The sequence below is a fragment of the Saccoglossus kowalevskii genome, chromosome 19, assembly GCF_978046115.1.
Source record: "Saccoglossus kowalevskii chromosome 19, keSacKowa6.1, whole genome shotgun sequence".
Taxonomy (NCBI): domain Eukaryota; kingdom Metazoa; phylum Hemichordata; class Enteropneusta; family Harrimaniidae; genus Saccoglossus; species Saccoglossus kowalevskii.
The window spans coordinates 18,687,701-18,711,022 of NC_140659.1; the positions used below are offsets into that span (position 1 = coordinate 18,687,701).

Here is a 23,322-nt window from a genome sequence, read left to right on the forward strand (position 1 = left end):
TAAGTACATGTTTATTACCAATTGTGAAGTCTGCTCCATATTGGTGTAATTCAACCACTGTATGGCCACTGAGCTCAGAGAACAGGTAGAAACTGATGTGCTGAAGGCTCAGAACAAATTAAAAAAGAACATGTCTATCAATTGTTAGCAATTTAACAAAAACTAAAAAGTAGTACATGTATAAGTATCATTTAAAAAAAAAATATGCGATTTCATTTCGTGTTGTGAATCACCTGTTCACAAAACTTCCAATGCTTTTGATCATTTCCTCATCTCTATTTTTAAGTAGTTTTTGGAATGAATTGGTGATTTTAGTTGGGAATTCAATATCTGTCAGGATTTGTTGTCGGTCTAAATGATATTTAGGGCAAAGTAGTGAAAAGTGTAATTCATCTACATTCTCATTTAGCGAGCGTTGTTTACAAATTCTATTTTTATGGTGGCTTTGGATAGGTATGCCTTCCTTTCCCAATTGCTAAATTGTGGTTACTTGTTCTAAATTTAGACATAATTCTTTCATCGGTATTTAATGTACTAAGGTAAGGTTCAGAAATATAATTGTTTTTGAATTCTGCATATGTTCTCAACTTGGAATTGTCTTTCTTTATATTTTGTCTCCAGAAATTTTGAATTCGATGAAGATAACAGTTTTTTTCTTGTAAATTATCTTTTTTCAAAATATTTTGCACAGATAGAATCCACAATAAATTTGCGATTTTTTGTTGAAATGTGTCACACGCAACGTAATATTACCGTAATTGGTATAGTACAGGTGTGATGGATCAAATACCAAAATGGCAACAGTAACAGAAAGACTTCCCTGGCGGCGATGATAAAATACGAACACGGAGCCAACAGATGAGGTTTCAACTGGTACTGGTATTATTATACTCTGCAGAGTTAGCGGGACAAGCACAATATAAACGTGACCTTGATAATGAGATTCTGTTTTTCCTGAGTGTTCAAATAATAGAAGCTGACATTTTTGGACTAACATTATGTAATTGAAACACAAGCCACAAGTATTACAAAAGAGGCTATAGTTAATATGGGCAAATGATTTGCTTGAGCCATTGGTAAATTTATGGAATTGATTTTGCTGTGATAATGTATACATGTATGAACAATTATGTGAATATGATGTTGTGTGTTATAGGAAGTAGGTGATGTCTTAAGTCTTTTGGTTATGTCATTTGAATCAAGAGGGGGAGGTTAAAGTACTTGATCGGAAAGAATGATTATATTTGTTCTTTGGCAGTGAATGGCTTATTTGTACTTGACTGTGACCCACCCACCACTCGATTGTAATATGGCCAGTTGCTATTAGACATCACTAGCATGGCTAGTTGGAAGACAACCATGTAAAAATAGTGTGAATAAAATAATCGTCTGTAATGAACAAGGAAATAATAAAGTTTTTATTTTTTATTTAAACCAACAATAAACAACAAGTTTAAAAAAACATTCAAGTAAAAATAAAGTACAAATAATTGTCAAGTTTAACCAGTAGGAGGTACAGGTGCTGGTTGAATTATCTCGCCTGGAAGAAAATAAAAAGTGGTAAAGATTATATAAAGGCAATGAATGATTTGAGTAAGGTGTTGAGTAGAGGAATGTTCAATAGGAAGAACATTGTTGAAATAGATAATGCTTTGGAAATGATTGGACTTCCATAATTAAATCTTGAGGCACATTGTAACTGGCGAGAGGAAGCTGAAAGCACTGCCGTGCATTCAAGCATCCTCTCATTGAAAATAAACACAGGTTATGCACATTAACATTATAATGAGGTAAATTAGTGTTGTCAACAGAGTGTCATGATGTGCATGAAACGACTCATGGTGCAAAAGCACACAAGTGTTGACGGAAGACCAAAATGATAGGTATCACCACCAACAACCAATTTGGTAGTAGTCATATTGCCGAAAATATTAGATCTTGTTGTCTGTATATATGCAGCAACAATAAACTGTACAAAACCAGTAGTTAACTGTTTACAGCATTGTACAAGACAGTATTATGGATCCATATCATGCAAAATTACAGGGTGTCATACAAATATACCCCCTTACTTTTAGGGTATTGTATGTTCATGCAACTGTCCATTCAGAATGAATCGAAAATAAAGTAGGTGCAAAGCGACTATATCAAATGTAATTGTACTTCATAGGAATATCATTGATGATATCAATCCCATCAGACTGATATAACTCGTAAAAGTAATGAATGTAACGCATGGCAATGGCAATGTGCCATCTGACATATCACCCAAGTGAATTGACCATGTGCAAAGACAGCATTGTTGGTTTGCATAAGACAGCCCACACACATGCTACAAGGAGTAAAATCCTGCTATCACCAATGACAGGGCTGTAAACGAGTCAACATCAAACCAAAAACATAGAATGTAAATGCATGGACCTGTTTGTACAGAATACCAGTTTATCCCTCATTATTTATGTGGACCATGTTGAAAAGATCTCAAAACATTATAAGGCCAATGAAAAACAAATTTGGTGTTTCCAGTATTATGGTAAAAAATATTGGGTAGTTAGGCAGGGATTTTATTATTTTAGATTTATTTTTTCCCCAACATATTCAGTCTACATCAAATACAATCGTTTTAAACAATTGTTTTTTTACATGATGATATTAATATTTGTTCATTTTAGAAAAAGGTAACTCATTTCCATAAAAATAAAATTTGGCCTTATTAACAAATGACAACACATGTCATTGTTTAAGGTTGAGATGAGTGGCATGAACTGTTGATCGATGGCACCATTTCAAGAATGGCAGCTGGTGACAGCAAAACTTTCACTGATGTACATGTGTATGTAGACATCAGCACAAGGAATTGGCCCCTATCAGTTACTGCCTAATACATGACAGTTATGTACATTCCTGCTGTGGCCACTTATCTACAATAGCAACATCACAAGCATGATAAGAGCATTTTTGATGTACACATTGCAGCTCTTGCTGTTTCTTGCCTGTGACAAAAATCCGCCTAAATCACAAGAAAATTGTAGTGGGCCAAACAATGGTCATGAAAAAGTAAGAATGAGTATAGCCAGCCATGCCAATGTGGTGAATGAAATGCAGTTTTTTGCATGGCTTTCTGCTCAATATTATACAGTGTGTGGTAGCCTATATAATCAATGGCGTGGTCACAAATGATTAATCATGATCACATACTTCATAGACACATTAGTGGGCGACGACTATAAATCATATCCATGCCCTAGACATGGCTACATCCGAGGTCATCATTTTGCCAATGCCATTCTTGCAATTCATTATTGCTGGCTGCATAGACCAGACTAATGTACAAGTATTTACACATATCGGCCTTATTTTGGTTTTAGATGCTATTTTATTGAGATGCATCGTAACAACTGTGTGTGGCGTGAAGGACCGCTAGGTTAGGTAATTGTTACTAGTCGCACCGTTCATGTGCACATTACACAAATCATACGAGTTCACAGGCCATAGGCCGAGTAAATCGCTGTCATCATTTATGTACGATGCAATATTTGGCGATTTATTTTTGGCCATTAGATTCCCTGATTCATGACATTATGTGTCAATAAATCCTGAAAATCGGCTTTGCTAAGCGATGAGTCGTTTAGTTCAAAACACTGAATGATCATAGCATGGTGTGCAGAGTTTTATAGGTAAAGCAATTGTTAAGAATATATTTAAATTTGTGGGAAAGGGCAAGAGCTCTTACCTCTATTAGTGCAATGTTTGTACGGCGTCCTGGGCTGGCTAGAAAAATAACCTACGTCATCGAAAGATGCGTGTACGTGTACTGTAGACAATTTCCATGACGCTGCATTGCATGCGTAGAGTCGACGTCACGATTTGTGCGTATCAATTTTTCTCCGCTATTTTCAACAAATAATGCACTTTGTTCTCCTGGGAAAACATCGTCAATCTTATTTTAATTACCCGAACTTTGTCTTGACAGCGCAAATTATACCCAAATAAGCGTCTTTGGTTGATTTCTGGCACCCAAAATTGATTCTCGTCTCAGTCCTAATTACGCGTTTAGGAATGACCTGGTGATCCAAAATTGACCTCGCATGAAAATACTGCCGCCTACGGCGGGTCCCGGGATCATTGCGTCAAGTACAATAACGCGGTAAAACTCCACTACTCTAATGACTAGATACTTAAACTCCAATACCATTCAACGAGATCTCCGATCTGAAATCAGTGCTGAACAACTCCCCTATATATACCCCCACTGTCTATAAATAGACCATTACATCAGCATACATAATGAGTCTGGAATTTACTACAAATTTCTAGAATGTTCCATTACCTTCTATTGTCTCCTACAGTGTTCTATTACCTATTCAACCAGTTTCTAAAAGAAATCTAGAATATTCCACCCAGACACAGTACGGTTCTAGAACATTCTCAGTGACACGGAAGTGGTAAATAAGTCGTATGCGACAAAATGCTTGACTATATTAGTGAAGGTTTTTAATTCGTGAATAGTATTTCAAAAGATTATTTTAGTTTAGATGTAAATTTATAATGGTAGTTTTCATACCTCAGTTCTATATGCTAAATTTGCAGTGACTTTGTTCAGACCCAGTAAATGCTCGTAACATTTAAAGCGAAATATTTCAGTTGGTGTTTACTAGTATCCCATTTAACATTAGTGAGAAATTCAGTGCCCCAATTATCTCAACTGTATACTAGGAGGGGTTTTATGTAGGCCTTGGAGAGATGTATATATGCTTTACTGTTAGTTTCTTATCGTGTCGATTGTTTTAGTTTATAAAGGGCACGAACAGCTTTTATTGTCCAGTTGTTTCTTGTATCAGTAAAGTGACCATTTGAGTAAATCATTACACCAAAGTGACAATATGAATCAACACTTGTAATATTTGGTTGATGAGAATCTTTCTGTTGTTTTCATTGTTCTCCTTCTAAAGATAGCAATTTTAGTTTTTGTCATATTTACTTGTAGCTTCCATTTTTGACAGTAATTTTGAAGGTTGTTTAATGCATTATGCATACCTGAGTTTGTTGTAGAGATTGACCCAAGATCATCTGCATATAGGAGTGAATTTATTTAATTGCTATTTAACTGAACTTGAACTAGAATTATAGTTAGTTTTGAAGCCAACGTATAATTACTGTTTCGGGGGATTTATTGGGAACATAATTTCAAATTATCAATTCAAACCATGACCGTTTCACAATCCATGAAAAATCGCCGCAGGATACGATATATTTATGTGCCTGGAGAATTTAATGTGTCAAATATGTTGGGCTTTATATCTCACACGCGTATTAGTTGACACCCGAAACTACCAGAATTATTCAAATTAATATAGTTCTTAATAATAATTCAAGAAATATTGTGTAAAACCATCAGCATCGTAAGATGTTTTGTGATGTTTTGTTTTGTGCAATGATGTCAAAGTTCAGTCTGATGCATGGACCAATCAGATTGCAGAGAATGTTATTATACAGTAAGCAAATAAAGAAACTTCTACACTGCTGTGTTACACTGAGTTGCCATGATGCTGTATGGGATAGATATATATCGTCATCTAACTGTAAAGGCGTCGTTGATTGGCTCCTGGACTGGATGATGATTTCAGTTTCAAAAACACTGGGAAAGTGGGCTATAGTCTTCAAGAAATAAGGCGTTTGTGTGCAAGGGACTTTTCTATACATTCTATTCAAACGTTTTCGTGAATTTGTGTGGTAACACAAATTCTAGTATATTAACCACATATTAACAATATTTTCATTTATAAAATTGTCATGCCAACAGCAGCCAATCGTCGACGGCCTTACAGTTAGATGGCAATTTCGGTTTCAAATACCCCGGGAAAGTGTTCTATGTTCATTGTGTAATTATGTGTTTGTATTCAAGGGTAACTTTCCACACGAAACGATGAAATTGGTCGAATTTTGTTAACGTTTGGCTCAATAGTAACGAATCTATTTTGTGCTGTTTTGTAGGAATTTGAAAAACTCGTTTCACAACTATCTATTTATTTAGTTTTATGTCGCATTTAAGATGGATGCTCCCATATATAGTAAATATCGCATTTATTTTATTATCACTTGTGCTCCAGCTGACTGTGCACTATGCGATGTTCAAAAAAATAAATAAATAAATAAGGACAGGTCATTTTGGGTAGGGTGGGAAAGTTAAATGTCGTTTTGTGCTGCCCTTTTTGCCCTGATTTCAATCACTGTTAGTAACAATATATTTGTATTCCGTTTTCTGCAAGGAGAGATATTGTTATTTCAAAAGCTATAAGAAAAATGTCTATCGTCTAATAAAATAAAATGGTTTCCAGAGGATCATAAATATTTTGTGTTGACCACTTACCTACAAATAGTTAAGAACACAAAAATACTCGACGAAATTTTTCGTTAAAATTTATAGGCTGATTGAAACCATTTGATTTCAGGGCGTCCCAAAATAGTCGTAAAATGACGGACAACCGAGTGCGAATATATGTATTTAACACTAAGCTAAAAGGAATATCGCATAAGGACTAATTACGTGTCTATTTAAGGTAGCGAGAAGGGAAATTTTCACTTCTTTTCTTGATTTTTCAAATATTGATAAAACGGTTACTTTAGACCTTGATACATCATCCCAGCTTTTCAAGAGATCAAAATCGCGAAATAAGCTCGAATTAGTGTTTTAAAACGCATTATTGTCAGCATTAATGTCAGTCGAGACTTCGCCGGAGAAACATAGTCATATGTTTGCGCAAATTTCTTTTAAATCGTTTTATTTTTCAAGTCAATATTCTATTTTACTAATACCATTTTTTCTAATGCAATGGCGAGGAAAAGAAAAAAAAACGTTGACAGACGTGGCAGTTTGAACGGTTACACAATTTTTTGGAGTTTAAAGTAATGAACGTAGTCATAACAAATTATACTGGCTAATGACGAAGAACGAACGTAACATCCATATAGCAGTGTCAAAAACAGTGAGCGTTTCAATTGAAAAACTGCAATCTTCATACTGATTTTGCACAACGAACTTGGTAATCGCTTTGTTATCTACTGTAAGTTCTACAGGTTATGTCATGATTTATTTCTACCGATACGACTTATGCTTGAGTTCTTGTAGATATGTGGTTTATATCATTTAACACATTTCCATAATCTGTTACCATTTAGGCTCATGCGAGGTTCTAGACGGAACTTGACTGAGTGATTTGGAACTAATTACGATATAACCGTTGCCATCCGGACTACTATTTCTGACAGTTGGTATCTGTAGTTTATTAATAAAGCGGGCGATTAATCAAAATATATCACGTGTCCAGTATTTCGTGTGATTGGCTGTATGATTGAAGGCTCCGCCTTATAGACTTTATACTCCACTGTAATTGGTTAAGGTTTTGAAAGTGAATAAAGGAGTTTGAGTTGGTCTTGGCGAGAACACCATGAGAGACGCAGTCTTGGGTCAGCCTTGAGATAGTCTTTGGAACTTTTCCCAAGGACGCTGTGTCTTATAGAGTACTCGACTGGCTGACTAAAAACAAGAGTTAAAACGTATTTCGTTGTGTGTGTCTATTTGACTGTTCCCATCCTGTTCCTCAAGCAGACGTGTATAGAGACAAGACGATAATGCCCCCATGACAGTTATTCCAAAGCCGTAACTGATAGATATTTACCCAGCATTTTGTATTTTTTTCAACAGTAATTTGAAGAAATTAAAGAAGGGACTGTTTTCCTTTGAATCCTACTGCGTCTAGCTATACCAGTATTATTCGTGTCGCACTTTGACAAAGCAATTTTTCGAACATCGGCCATTTTTTGACCATGAAAACCGTTTTATTAGATCTATTAGAGAAACTTGAGGATTAGCTTGTTTGTAAACTGTCAGCGTGTACAGTGAAACAGTAATGTTTGTCAGAGGATTATCCCTCGTTGTCGTTTGCATAACAATGGATGCCACGTCTTCCGAACGCTACTGTAGTATGGACTCAAAATGCCAGCAGATTTCTTCATTTTTCACACTCGAGCTTGAAATTATTCATTATCTCACAAGCTTTATGAGTTCTATGATATCAGTAGTTAATATGTTTTGCCATTCTTAGTGTATATTTATAATAATGCAGCAAATCTGCAGTGTTTTATTATCTCAAACTGTTTTTCGCGTTCTTCGCGAGTTAAAGTTTTGGCTGAGTATGAATCATTGGGCCGCCATCAAATTGAGTGCGTTCGGACTAGGACATTCAAACTCGCACTTATCGTTCAGATAATGACGGTGCGAAATATGTCTGGGTTTTTAAAGAAAATGCTTCGTCGCAGAATAATAGTCTGTGCCACGTATGAAATAATTAGGGGACAAAAAAAACAAATCTGCGTAGAAATCGGAATAATATGTCTTTTGATTATCGGAAACACATTTCAATGGATTTGATTACGGACAATGCCTTGCGCTAATTTTACCCGGAAATTCCGCATTGTACTCTCGCAATCGCGGACTTTGTCATTTTTACAAGGTTTGTCATATATGTGGTCACGTGGTATTTACGTAAACATTGACTCTCCAGTTTGTGCGAACTCGTCCCTCTATACTTAGGCTTTTGAATTATATACGCTAAATTACGGTTCTGAATGAGACAATAGACAGAGAATGCTTTAATGAAAAACGTCGCCAAACCTTTCTCGCTACCTTAATCTGATATATTCAATGACAGTTTCAGCCATATAATATACTATAATATTCGCTACAATTACGAAGTTCTCCGAGTATAAATAGGGCAGCCATGAATTTCAGTACTGGTTCGGACGCGGTTTGATGGTTACACGTGGTCGTGCACTTTTTAGTTATTCTTTGCATCAGTTTCAGGAAACTCTCGTGGTTTTGCCTTCTATGTATGTGAGAGTCAACTGCCTTTGTACGCTGGCGTCTATCAAACGCACCTACGGAAAAGGTTGTGAATTGGTCACCCACTTACAGCCACTTGCAGCCACTTTGACTGGTGTATGCCGGCTCCAAGATACCTAAGTCTACGCTAAAATGCTCCGCTTTCTACAGCCTGCTTCGGTTCCAATGTGATCAATGAACTGTTAGTAATTTACGAATAGCAAATCTAAATTTCCTATTATTAATTTAAGTGATTAATTTTTGAAAGTATTATCATAATTGTTTGATGTCCTATTCTTTTTAACTTGTCAATAAATGGGGACTTTAAATTCTCGTATACACATAACTGTTGTTTGTCGATTGTTTCCATCACTCTGATTGGCTGGGGGATCACTTGCCTCTTCCCCACGTGACAATGTGTAATACCCGACACACATGTACAACGACACTACAGTCAGGCTTTTTCATTTTTATGATTTATTTCTAATTTAAGATCTAAATTTATTCTTTACATGAGACAAATTGTAAGTCTCGTTGGTTACTTATGGTGCCAGACAGTGATATCTGTGAAGGAGAAAACAGAATATTGAGTTACAATTATGTCATGAGAAGATATGAATATATATTTGATAGTTACTAAACTTGGAAAGTATGTGGAATTGTTTGAAATACTACATAATTTGTTTTCAGAAACAATTATTTTATGTTATATGATTCAAGTAAATGTGTATATTTCCGGAATGGTAAAAAAAGTGGTAAAGAATGTGAACATACAATTTCATAAAAACAAATTTCGATGTGCAATATAATTAGATTGCGTCATGTATTATTACATAGTTCTTACTTTTGTGTCTATATTATCGGCCAACAAACTAGGTTGACCAGCAATTAAATCATATTATGATAAAACATATATTTACCTAAATAGAAGCAAAAACCAAAACCAAACTTTACCATGGAACACAGCATATCCGTTCCCTTTTATCATAACAATCGTTCACACAACTTGGTTCATGTGACTGGTATTCATTGTCATTGCAGTGTTTTTTACGGCATTGGCCATTACAATCATTTTTACACGCTTTCTCATCTACATTAAACACAAAAAAATTAAAGATGTTAAAATAATTTTGTTTTCACGGTGTTACAGTGTAATAAGAAATGTAGCATATAAAAGTGTGACATCTTACCTGTCACACAACATCTATAATCAGGTGGACAAGATTCAACACACCCATCCACGGGTTGCGCATCTTGTTCACCACGTTTACAATGTTTACGACATGTTCCACCACAGTCTGCTTCGCAGTCATGTCCTGGGTCTTTGTCAGAAAATAAACATATATGTTTTGTAAAATCTAAATTCATATTCACAATGTAGAAGGAATTTAGAAAAGAATTATGTACTATTTTCTTGTTTTTTACTTCTCAATGTGAGACAAGGTAGATTTATGTTAATACTAAAAAATTTTAAAAGTAAAACTTTAAGTAAAGTGATTTTGGGAAGGAAATCAGAGAAATGTGATGTGTTATTTTTCAAATGAAAGTTGTATACTGCTCTAAACATGAATTTATTCAACAGAAATCCGAACACTATGTTTCATCATCTAATTATATACAAACGAAATCCAAAATGCATACTCTTTCGATGCATAAAAACTTACTTGGCACACAGCATATCCGACCATTATTTTCATCACAATCTTCTATACAGCTCAGTTCTTGTGACACATATTCATCGTCATTGCAGTGATTTTTACGGCATTGTCCACCACACTCAATTTCACACTCATTAATGTCATCATCTTCACCAGTCAATAAAGCAGATTTTATTAAAATGAAAAATGTTTACATCAGCATAATGTGATCAAATACAAAATGTACTTCAAAATAGAAAACAAACATATACACATTCTCAATTTGTTTAGTACGAAATAATATTTTGTGACGCAACAGTTGTAGCCCGACCACAGTGATTGTAGACAAATAAAGAATGGTAATACCAAAAACAATGTAACTCAAGTACATACATACATGAGTTGGGAGTAATACATCAGTTGTCCCATGGAAACCGGATACCGGAGCAAGTGAAGTGAACACGGGAACGACAGCTTTACATTCCCGCCGAACAAACGCGGAATGTACTCTTTCGTCCCCCCCGCCCCACAATTGTTCAACCTGGAATCGAACCCACAATCTTATGATGCGAATAAGATTACTGTTAAGGTAGAGATGCAGTGTAACTGACAGGTATTTTAATTAGTTAATTAGAGAACCAAGATGACCTTCCTGGTCCACAAAACTATATATTTTCGGAAAGCTTATTGTATGAATTTTAAAATTTTGTTAGTATTTGTTTCTATGAACACTGTAGTTTGAAATATGCACAAAAATTAGCTTCTAAACCATGCTTCTGTTTCCTGTCAACATTGGTATATGGGTACATCTGTTTACTAAGAAGAAAGTGCCGTCTTGAAAATTGTCTATCAGTTCTCAATTTTGCAGGGCCGCAGCTCAAATTTCACTACTTCAAGTGTATGCATAAATTAACACCCAGGCTAGTTGTCTGTACGATTGTTGTAACACTATTCAACCAAAAACAATACCCCAACGGCGTTTTGAAGATAAACACATTGTCAATCATTTGAGAAAATTTCAAAACAAAAGGTCAAAGCGTCTAGGAGCTATTTTATTTTAAAGTTCTGGCATGTGCACTCAAAAGAAGCTGAGATAATTGCTAATTTGCATAACATAACAATTCACTCAGTGAGAAGCTTGCTTATGCCCATAATTAAAATGGCTGTAGTAGTTCCAAATTTAAATATATTATCGTTTTGTTAAAAGTTAAATATAGTGGATAATATGGAGATCCCGTCATTTCTTTTTTCACCATGTTTCTTTTTTATTATTTATGTACAGCCTTGCTAAATCTTGCTAAGCATTCAAAAGAAAGAATGTTTGTTTGTTATCTATATTTTAAAAACGTTTTTTGAGTATGTTCCACTATTCACAATTGTACCAAATTTTAACAGTCTATAGCCAAGACTGTTTGAATAATAAAAAGCCAAAAAAAACATTTCACTCCCAAGTGCCCACGAACCTGCATCTCTACCTTAGGCAACACATCTGTTGTTTTTCTAATCATTATGAATGTGTTCCTCCCACGCAGCTAATCCAATTATTTTTCATTACAATTGTTTAGGCAATTTTGATTTGTTGACGCGCCCTGTTCACCACGTTTGCAATTGTTACGTTAGCAATGTTTCACCACGGTTTGTTTTGCAGTCATATCCTGGTTCTGTACATACTCACATAACACACATCTAACGACATTAATAAAGACGAAATCAAAAATGCATGTTCGTTAGATTTGTGAAAACTAACCTGGCACACAGCATATCCGATCATTTTTATCTTTACAATCTTTCTCGCAGATTGAATCCTCTGACTCCTCTTCATTTCTATTGCAGTGCTTTGCACGACATTGTCCATTACAATCACGTTGACACTCGTTATCATCTAAATCATTCAAAAAAGAAAGCAGATCTTATTGAATCGAATTGTTATCACTAGTACAACGTAAGTGTTTAATGCGCAATGTACCTTATTTAGAAAAAAATAAATTATGATTGTAAAACAGACTATATATTCATTCTCAGATTTTTAAGTGTAAAATCATACCTGTCACACAACACCTGTATGTATCTGGGCAACTTGCAACACATTCTCCTTTGGGCTCCGCATCCTGTTCACCAAGTTTGCAATGTTTACGACATGTACCTCCACAGTCTACTTCGCAGTCATATTTTTGGACTTTGTCAGAAAAATTACATATACACAATTTTGTAAATTATAAATTCATACGCAGTTTAGGGAGGGTTAAAGAAAGGTTTTTATTTTTCTATGTCAAATCAAGAATATGTTAATACTGAAATTTAATCCAAAATCAGAATTTTATGTTTCATCAATTACCGATTAGTAACGATAAATGCGGTAAGGTTACCTTTCACACAGCATATCCGACCTTTCTTAGCATCACAATCGTCTATGCAGCTTGGATTAGTTGATAATACTTCATCCCTATTGCAGTGTTTTTTACGGCATTGGCCATCACACTCATTTGCACACTCATTACCTACACCATTTACATCTACATCAGTCAAAACACAATGTTGTTAAAAAGAAGAATGTTTACACCAGTATCATGTGATTGTCAAATACAAAATACACCTTGATAACATTAAGTTCTAAATATAAAACAAAAGTATAGACATTCTCCGACTGTTTAGTGTGAAATCGTACTTGTCACATAAGAGATATGTAATACAAAATTTATTTTTGTACATGTGATATGTCTTTAATGAATGAATGGATGGATGGATGATGAATGAATGAATACAAACTACGGACACGTGAAAACGTACTTTTTACACAGCATTTTTTGTTATCCTCACAATCATTTTTGCATTCTGGATCAGTTGACTCAATTTCATCGTCATTGCAGTGTTTCTTACGGCATACACCATCACACTCAGTAGCACAATAATCTACATTAGTCAAAAACAGATCTTGTTACAATGAAAATGTTTGCACCAGTATTATGTGACCCTCAAACACAAATTTATTCTAAATATCAAACAAACGTATATACATTCTCAGATTTTCATTGTTAAATCGTACCCGTAATACAACACCTTGAAAACTATCAGCAAATAACTGTAGACAATTAGAAAAAAGTAATACTACAATTGTAGTTGTACATGTGATAAATCCTAAAATGTATGATTGAGAGTAATACGTCAGTTGTCCGCGGAAACCAGCTACCTTTTCCCAGAGAACAATTGGATCTGTGCACTAAAACATGAACAGAACACGGGACCGACAGATTTATTTTTACGAAAGAACGCCGTTCTCCCGAATACTAATGCACTGAGGCTGGTAAGTGGGTAGAATGTACGCTTATTTTCCAATGGTTAATATTGCAGCCGACCATTGGAGTGAAACTACAATCTGATGCGAATACGATAACCAATAAGCCACACATCGGGTATAAGTGTACCCACGTGCAGCGTGTCCAACATTTTCATCATTACAATCATTTTCACTTTTTGGTTGAATCCAGCTGGTCTTTGAAGCTTACTTTAATTGTTTAATTCCACACAATGATCGAAAAAAGTTTTTTAGAATCAGTAGCTATTGTATTAAGTTATGCCATACATCAAAAACTACAGTGAAAGTAGGTTTGCAATATATGCTGCTTTACGTTATCTTCACCGGACTACATTTTTAAAAAAATTGTATTATTATTTCGAAATTACAAATTATTCTGTGCCAACTCAAGTAACGAATTGATATCACCGATTTTATATTTTGAACACATTGGATTTATTTTATTGATTAAAAGCTGCATAAAATTTACCCTGTCGAAAACTAATACATAAATACAATTTAGTTTCGTTTGGGAAGTGCGTCAAATAAACGACTGGCAGTATATATTATGTTGTACTGTAGAGATACACACTCTTTGGACATAGTAGTTGAAAATGTTATTAAGGGATATTTCGAAAGTAATTGAATCGAGTGGAGAATTGCAATAACCTGAACTTGAATGAATATATGACAGACAGTAACTGAATACGGAAATGATAGAATATACTACACTCACCCGAACTGCAATGTGTCAACTGCAATAAAAATAGTCATCATTATTGAAATTATACTATATTTGGGAATGAGACAGACAGACAAGATAGATAGAAAAATAGATTATCTATAGAAACCCACAATAGCTGATACATACCTAGTTTTGTTTTGATGATGAGTTGACAACTACAGAGTATAAAATCATCAACATCCACTGACTCATGTGATAACCTGAACTAACATAAACTAGCTGACACATTCAAGCTTTTTACTATCATGTTTTGTAATAAAAAGGAGGAATATTTATAATATATAAGCGGTACTTACACAGACCAACGCTGCTAGCGTTAGCAGAAAATGACTGAAATGCATTTTGAATATATCTTCACTCAGAGCAAAATAAACACGCAGACAGTCGAGTATTTGCCGTGCTAATAGATTGCACAGGTTATATTTATATGTTACATCATCGGGTACATCAAAGGGCAGAGTTGCGGTGAAACAAACAGTATTTACCATATGTTTATAAAATATTTGCCAGAAACCTTAATGCGATTATTCATCCGATGTACCAAATAACAGCGTGCTGAGTTTACAAATTTTGCATCACTCAGATATGCATGCACTGGATGCTCTGAAGCAAATCGACTCCAGCTCATGTAAATATGTGGTCACCATTCTCAAAACTATGCTGCGAAATGTTTTTCCACACTGTCATTATTATACAAAGTTTTACATGATGTGATGTTTTACCTTAACATGATGTGAAATTAATGTTTAACTATATATGGAGCACATACGTATAAAGATGATACGTTTATTTGATTTGCATGTGATCTTAGACCAAATCATCTAATTAATGAGACAGTGGTAAAAAACACGCTCTGACAGGGACGGTATATGATGATTGAAATTAATATTCCAAGCTCACATTGATTATTTCCATTCATTATGTAAATTACTACTATCAGCAGAATATTCTAATGAGATTAGGCAGCCTGTGTGATATGCACATGAATTATTTAAAGGTTTCCATACCATACGTTTGTAACCAGGACAGTATTTGACTACAACTATTAGACTCTGGTACGATTTGTATAATACAGTACATATAATAATAGTTTTAGCTACTTTATTAAAGATAATTTAATGTTCACCATAAAGTGGAAATTTTGGTATCAAGAATCATAATTGTATATCACTGGGACGTATTGTACGGTATAGGATTAGCCATAATATAACTGTATTTGGCGGTACATAGCCTAAGGTGTGTCTTGGTCGGTGAGTTTTTGATGTGTACAATCGGATTTTAAAAATGATAACTAAATATGCATCTTACGTGTCCTGATTCGCAACGAGCGTTAACAATTTAATTATGTGAATACATCTTAATTAAATACTCCATCTCACTTAAAACTATTAATTCAAAATGAATCAATTGTTCTACGTTGTCGTCAGCATGGTATTAGTAAATAAAATTACATTTTCAGCACATATATGTTATCATATGTTTATTTCCGAAGTGATTACCTAAATTCCCCATTATCGGTAAATATATTGATACGATTATGCAGGTATATGTGATGAGTTTACAAATGACTTTGTATCTAAAGCTAGCCATACTATACATTCATAATCAGATTATGGTTTACCTAAAAGTATTCAGCTCTGATGTAGTATTATATTTTATCTCAATTTATTTGTATTGACTATTTATTAAACTTAATTTATTGTCCATCATAAAGTGGTAATTTTGGTCATCAAATCATTAGCATATATTGTGCCGCATGGGATTAGGCATAATATAACAGTGGAGAGCTTTTCACTATTTGGAGGTACATAGCCTAAGGTGTGTCTGGTCGGTGAGCTTTTGATGTGTACAATATGATTTCAAAAACGGTATCTGGATATGCTTCATACGTGTCTAGTTTCACAATGAGTGTTATCAGTTTAATTACGATAATATGTGTTAAAAAGCAATTAACATTACAAACCTCACTTTACACAGAACTGTTCATTTCGAGGACAGTCAATTATTGACTTTGTGCAGTTGGAGTGGTTTCCAGTGAATAAAAGTGTAAATAACATACCAAACAGTAGATTTTAATACTAGAGACATTCTCAATTTCAAAAACACAAACCAAACGACTGGCATGACTTAACAACTACCAAATATGCTACTCCACATAATAAAATCGGTAAGAGAAATTTATATGGGCTGCTTGGTACATATGAACTGCTGTCAGGTGAGAGTGAGTTGAGCACCATATATCAGTCTGAGTAATAATCAAATGGTTTCTGTTGAAAACCTGTGGACTACATCGGACGGATTAATATTCCCATCACATATAAATTGTCATATGTGTCTTCTTAAAATAGTTACCTAAATTTGTATTATCTGTAAACCTAAGCACGCTATATACGTTGTTAGATTCACATCAAGCAGTGTTTATTTGAATTAATTAATAGGTATCAATGTGTATACAATATACGCATGATGTAGATATACAATAGTTTAAATTAACAATCCCAGCACATATATTTGTATTTCAAAAAACACAAAAAAACAAATTATTTAAATTTCTATTATTGTTGAAGTATATGTGCTAAGTTTATGTATGTATTGTAAAGGTGGCGCGCCATAGATTATTTTTAGGGCAGCTTTGACTCAAGCTACTCACAACTTCTGTAATAAATTGCTCGTAATAAAGCAGAGGTGGTGGCACGAAATTTTGCTCACCAACCTCAGTAGGGAGCATTTTCCCCTTAACAATTTTAAAATGTTGACCCTCAGAAACGCTAGTTCCTGCAATTTTAGGAGCAAATTCTGCTGACACAAAGGGTTTCAGTTTGATTTTGGAGGGGCGACACCCCGTCCCCCAACATTTTTATCGAGGGGCAACTGCCCCCTATGCCGACACCACTGTAAATCCATGCACAGTGAGAAAATACTCCAAGCTGTGTCATGGTTAGTGGAAATATTATGTTACACAGAAATTATTGAAAATAATCATGAATATTTTGCGCCAAGCTCAATCGTTTTCATGGTAAGAAATTGATGTATTTCGTTGTGCTTATATATTTAGTTTGTTTTGTTGAGTATGTACAATTGCAACTTATTATTAAACATTGTTTCCGTGAAGTGACGAAGCGTGAACTCAGCTGATTGCTTATGCTGTAAATGTCAGACAAACTATGTGCATGATAATGTGTAAATGAGGACATCACAGCTATTTTTCAAAGCTTCAATTTTGAATTCAGTACGTGTTATGTATACAATTTTAGTTTATGCTTGAAGATGTAGCAAGGCCATGCAATGGTGAACTAATGTTTTGGTTGCTGTGTCTTGGGGACCGTACAAAACACAGAATGACAAAAGCAGAGCTCATTGCTCGGTAAGTTCTGGAGATTTTTTTAATATGAAAGATGCGGTGTTATTACCTGCATTGTCTTTCTGAGAGTCATACTTTCATGTACTATTATTCCATTATCCATTATATATACTACATGTATATCCAGTTAGCCAGTTTCTTACCCTCAGTCTGAATGGGGTATATCCCTTGAAACCCTACCATCGCACAGAGATGAAAGTTGCCACTTGGGGTACAACCTTGCATAAAGAAAAAAGGGCCAAGAACAACCAACAGCTTTTCAGTGTGGGAACATTTTTAATCAAGAACAATATTTATTTGAAATTGTAACAATTATTCGTGGACATTTTCTTGTTTAATGCTGAGTGGAGTTCTAGTTATAGTAAATGTAAGGACCCACATGGTTAATAATAAGTGATACATACTAAGTGTATATGTGTAGCTGGTAAATCAGGTCATTGTAATTATTTAATTGGGCTTGTGTTCCGCATTTGTGAATTTTCCTTGAATAATTTAAAGAACACTGACGATTCAAATATTTGTTTTTATAATTTACCAATAAGATCTGAGCTGCTGGTAGTGGTAAGTTGGTAGTAGCCACAATGATAATCAACATTTACTTTAACAGTTTTTATGTTTCTGTAGACATATCGAGTGTTACTTTTGAAAGAATTTCTGTTTACATTCCTTTAAATTTTCTAAAATTTCAACGAACTCTTCTAAACATTCTTTTTCAACGAACAAAAGCAATTGCTATTATCCCTTGGAGTTGATGAGCCAACTGCCTCAAACACGACAACAAGTAGATTGCAGTGAGTGGTGGAAGCAAAACAAGCTTTAAGGTTAAATGCATCTATATTTTATGATATTTGTAATTAGTTCGAAGATTGTATAAGCCAACTCCTTTAAAATCTACGTTTACAGAGCATGGAAACAAATTTGAAAATATAGCTCTATAAAGTTGTATTAAGCAATATGTATAGTCTAAATTTCGATATATCGGTTTTTAATGAGTGTTAGCAAGGTTCCCTTACTGCTTCCTCGATGGCAAGGTCATTGACAAAGATGTGCAGTCTACATTTGAAATTTGTGAGGTCAAGTGTCCAGAAACAAAGACAAACATTACTCCTCTCTGTGTGAAAATATTGGTAATAAATCAAAACAAAAATGGCCAGATCTTTGAACGAGTGAAACAACAGCTGCATGACAAATATGTTCAATTCAGCCAACATAAGAAATTATAAACTCAATTGTCAAATCAATAGTCTATGTTTACTAAATATATAGGTTTCTAACAACAGTCACATTAGTGGTGTTCATTAAATGAATAAATTTGTTCATTGTGGGGAAAATAAGGAAATTCTCTGAGATATAGATTATTCTCAAGACATTATAGAATGGGCAAATCAAACAAAAGTGAAATTCATCCTCAACTTGGTAAAGGTTACAATAAACACAAATTCTGTCAATCCTTTCATTATGTGATGGGCTATCAGCTTCAATGCGCAAATTGTGTGCAGAGATACAAGACAAGTTCTGATTGATATATTGTCAACAATGTTTAAATATTTTCTTGACCAAATACAGTTTAAAATTTGTTATATGTTGCAGGGATTAGGTGATTGATGTAATTTAATATGCCACTCTTGAATGTCAATATCCCAAAATCTTTGTTTAAATATCGCAATAAAATTATCAATATTGTTAACACCTTGGTTATGCCAAACATCACCAAAGCCATACGAAAAAAGTAATTGTTTCACGTTCCATGTCCAACATAAACGGTCATTATTAGCCTCCGACTTCTCAAACATATAGCACTGATAGACGATATGTGGGCATGTCTAAAAGATGAAGCCAATATTTGACAATGCGTACCAACCTACAGGTGTGTAGGATGTGGCGCCCCAATAATAATAATTTCTATGCACTAATAATAGGGTCATGGAAATTGCACAATAATACACATAATGTCCATCATTGGTGCACACTACCAAACATGCATGTGAAAATCCTTGTCTTAGTGAACACATAACAAGAATAAACTCATCAAGAGACTTTAATTCCATTGGTCTTCTCAACTTATTATTGTTGTCACTGTGACCACATAAATCATATTGCCATCCACATGTTTTACTACTACGTTTCAAATAATTAATATTTTCTATATTCTCTCTTGTATCTAAAAATTCAAATAAACTTAAAAATAAAGAAGTACATGGAAACAAAGTATAAAATTGTATACTTTCATCTGAATTTATAAATCTACTTACACTAAACTCATTTTTCATATTGTTGTCAGTTTCGTATAATAGTTTTTTTTTTTAATATGCGGTAACTACGCCGTCGTTCCAGCCACCGACACGTTTGCGTGCTTCATCACCTAGGTTTCTCCTATGCGTCTTTGATTGAGTGCGACCACTGAAAACATGATGGCACTGCACTGTGCTCTAAAATTCTCTTCTTTGCAAGGGTATACTTGAAGTAATTCACTTCAAAATGCAAAAAGCTCATTTTCTTTCCGGGGTTATTTTTTAATGCGTGGATCCATTGTTTTAAAATATTTTAATTTTTAGGGAAACCACAAAATGTTACTTTATGTCCATCAACCAAAAATTGTGTGCATGCTCTACCCAAATATATTATGTGTCACAGTGCAAGGCCTGCTTATTGCAATTGAGAGGGCTACTCACGGAACTCGCACTGGACACGGGGTTATTTCACTGCTAGAATGGGGTAGACAAGACAATAGTACTGGAAATAAAACACACATACACCAAAATATCGAGATAAAGCTCCTGGCTTTAATATCTCTCACAATAAAGAAAATACAATGAATAAATTCACTAAAATATCAGCTGTCGCACGTATTTTTTCTTTACTGACGCACAGCTGCAATATAAATCAAAATTATGTAGTTAAAAATATCAACAGCATACTAGTACCTCAATGTATATCGTATTATGGGGTAATTGCCGGTTATGCGTACGACGACGATGTGATGCCCAAGATACCACTGATATCTCGTGGTAATATTAATCAAGTTATGGAAGCATTTTCTTTTAATTTGTATTGGGCTTCTGGGATTAAACTAAATGGATAGTTGAAATGCGGACCCGATCTGTGTAACTAAGTTTCATGACCGGATTTCTGACATTTTAACCACAAAAACATTGGACACAGAATATCAAAGGCATTAATAGTAAAAAAATAATATTAAAAATTGTCGTGAAAAACTTCCAGGTATTGACTATAACACTTTCCAAGTACCCGCTATGGTAATGTTTATATATTGGTCACCCTGGTTGCTATACTCACTTGCCTAGATTTTGATTGCACAATAACACGTGACTGGATTTGCGCCCGAATTATGAAAACTGTGTTTACCCTAGAATGTTTAGAAAGCCACATTTTCTCCCGAGTTTGCTAGCTACAATACATGATTGACATAATGGAATTATTTGATTGCTTAGGCTCAAAGTGAAGACATGCCAATCGTTAAGAGGAAATGATGTGAGTACTACTATACCAACATAGTGGTTGATTAGAGCCAGGACTATAAACTAGTGGGAGATTGATGACACTTTAGAGAAACTTACTATCACATAATGATATTTTGGTTCTGACGTGTTTCGACCACGGCCAAGTGTTTTGGAACAACCTGGGAGAACATACCTGGGAGAATGCCAATACCGATGAGACCCAAACCATAGACTCAATAGGCCAATTTTATTCTATTCTTTGATATGTCATGAAGTGGAACTGCTACTGTTATACTAAATGAAACCAAGAAACCTGCAAGTTTGTTGGAAGAGCTCATAAATTGAGAAGTGCCCAAACAAACCAAAAGACGACAAAACAAAAACAAAAAAGAGGGGTCTGGGTAGATTAGCCTTATGCTTCAAGAAAGGGGTAGTGTATTGCAGTTAACATACTTATGATGATTGAAAGTAGATTCAACTAGTTCTCTTGCGCTGTATTCAGCCTGCTTCTTTTGTTGGAGTGCATAGTGGAACCTGACATCGTGGGCAAAGTCACATCTTATACTTACATAGACAAAGAATTTATTAGGCACACATGAATAACTGTAAAGTATGAAGTACTGAGCTGCAGAAGATATGATTGTAGAAATGACCCTTCCATACCGTTGAAACACATGTAATATCAATTGCCTATGACACTGGCATTCATGGATAAAGACCATTTTACCAAGTACACAACGACAGTGTCAACAGGACACCAGACTGCAAGGCATTCTGTAAAAAATACTGATAATACTGCCAAGTGTGTGATGTTGATCTAAGAAGAGATGAAATACAATGATGGAGCAGGCAATGTTACAGGACAACATTGACATTCAAGGTAAGAAATATATTGCTAACATATGAGAAGAGTTGAATGGTAAGCACTCAAGCAGACAGATGACATGGGCGGACAGGATTTTTTTATGGGGGGGGGTCCAAACTTTAAAATAAAATATAAACGCAAATGATTTTTTATATTATACAAAAACAAATTGAATCATTTTTTCAACGGGGGGGGGGGGGGGGGGGTCCGGACCCCAAGAATCCCCCTAGATCCGCATAGATCCGCAACTGGATGAAAAAGCAAACGAAATTGGTCTAATTGGTCTAAATTCACCATTGAGTGTATAATGGAGACTGCTGTGTCAATGATTAAAGATTGGACGTAGACTGTATTTTCTATCAATGGAAGTTTTGATGCTTATACTATATCTGAAAATACAAAACAAAATGGCATGAGCAAATACCCAAATTATGGTTTGTTTACAACAGTTTTTCCATTCTTATCTAAATGGCTACTTGACACAGGCAGAGAGCCTGTAGTCTCTGTCGATCATTTACTTGGTATTGATGTTTGTAATGTTTATTGCTGAGTAGGTAATGGGATAGCTAATCATTACGTGCTCATCATGTACTCTCCATACGCCATTGCTGGTCCAGTGCATGCTGTTACCTGGTTGTGATGTAATCATACAATTTTTTTAGAATACAAAATTCCTTTAATGCAATTTCCTTTTGTTGTTTGGTTTTCAACAACCATCAAATAGAGATGTGTGTGATGACGTTGATATTGTTTTATATTATGTCTATAAATATCTACTTCTACCTTTATTATATTACAAATGCATTTTTATTCTACAGTGGACATGTCATGTTTTATTTATCTGCATATAATAACATTTTTTAAGATTTTGACATCATCTTGAAAACTTGCTGTTTTGCAAGATCCTAGTTTTGGATTTTGTTATATTGTTTAGCTCCACTGTCGACAAAGTCTGGAGTTTTTTCAGATTTGTTCATTTCGTGATGATATCTTCAATTCTCCAATTTTGATGAATATTTTTGTCATTTTTGGTAAAAAGTGATATTTTTGACATCTTGTAAAAAACGGCAAGTCCGATTG

General features: G+C 34.6%; 1 protein-coding gene across 3 annotated transcripts; it reads right to left on the reverse strand.

The window, feature by feature from the left end:
• Window positions 1-9,341: 9,341 nt before the first annotated feature.
• On the reverse strand, window positions 9,342-14,982 carry LOC146730598 (uncharacterized). Of its 3 annotated transcripts, XM_085493526.1 has the most exons (10): window positions 14,852-14,982; window positions 14,547-14,565; window positions 13,306-13,428; window positions 12,885-13,031; window positions 12,563-12,694; window positions 12,266-12,400; window positions 10,546-10,686; window positions 10,072-10,203; window positions 9,802-9,971; window positions 9,342-9,445 (listed from the first exon to the last, which is right to left on the reverse strand). In XM_085493526.1, exons 1-9 carry the CDS (start codon window positions 14,894-14,896, stop codon window positions 9,832-9,834), a joined length of 1,014 nt encoding a protein of 337 aa, XP_085349652.1. In that variant the 5' UTR covers window positions 14,897-14,982; the 3' UTR covers window positions 9,342-9,445; window positions 9,802-9,831. The 3 variants fall into 3 exon arrangements, with proteins under 3 accessions (XP_085349652.1, XP_085349654.1, XP_085349653.1); XM_085493528.1 differs by lacking the exon at window positions 10,546-10,686; XM_085493527.1 differs by lacking the exon at window positions 10,072-10,203.
• Window positions 14,983-23,322: the final 8,340 nt, after the last annotated feature.

What these genes read in the sequence shown, in the direction of transcription:
- LOC146730598 (XM_085493526.1), bottom strand. Translation starts at nt 14,896, where the DNA reads ATGCATTTCAGTCATTTTCTGCTAACGCTAGCAGCGTTGGTCTGT. An exon ending in CAAAAAATGCTGTGTAAAAA is followed by an intron (nt 13,032 to 13,305) that starts GTACGTTTTCAC and finishes TGACTGATGTAG; the next exon opens with ATGTAAATGGTGTAGGTAAT. An exon ending in TCGGATATGCTGTGTGAAAG is followed by an intron (nt 12,695 to 12,884) that starts GTAACCTTACCG and finishes TTTCTGACAAAG; the next exon opens with TCCAAAAATATGACTGCGAA.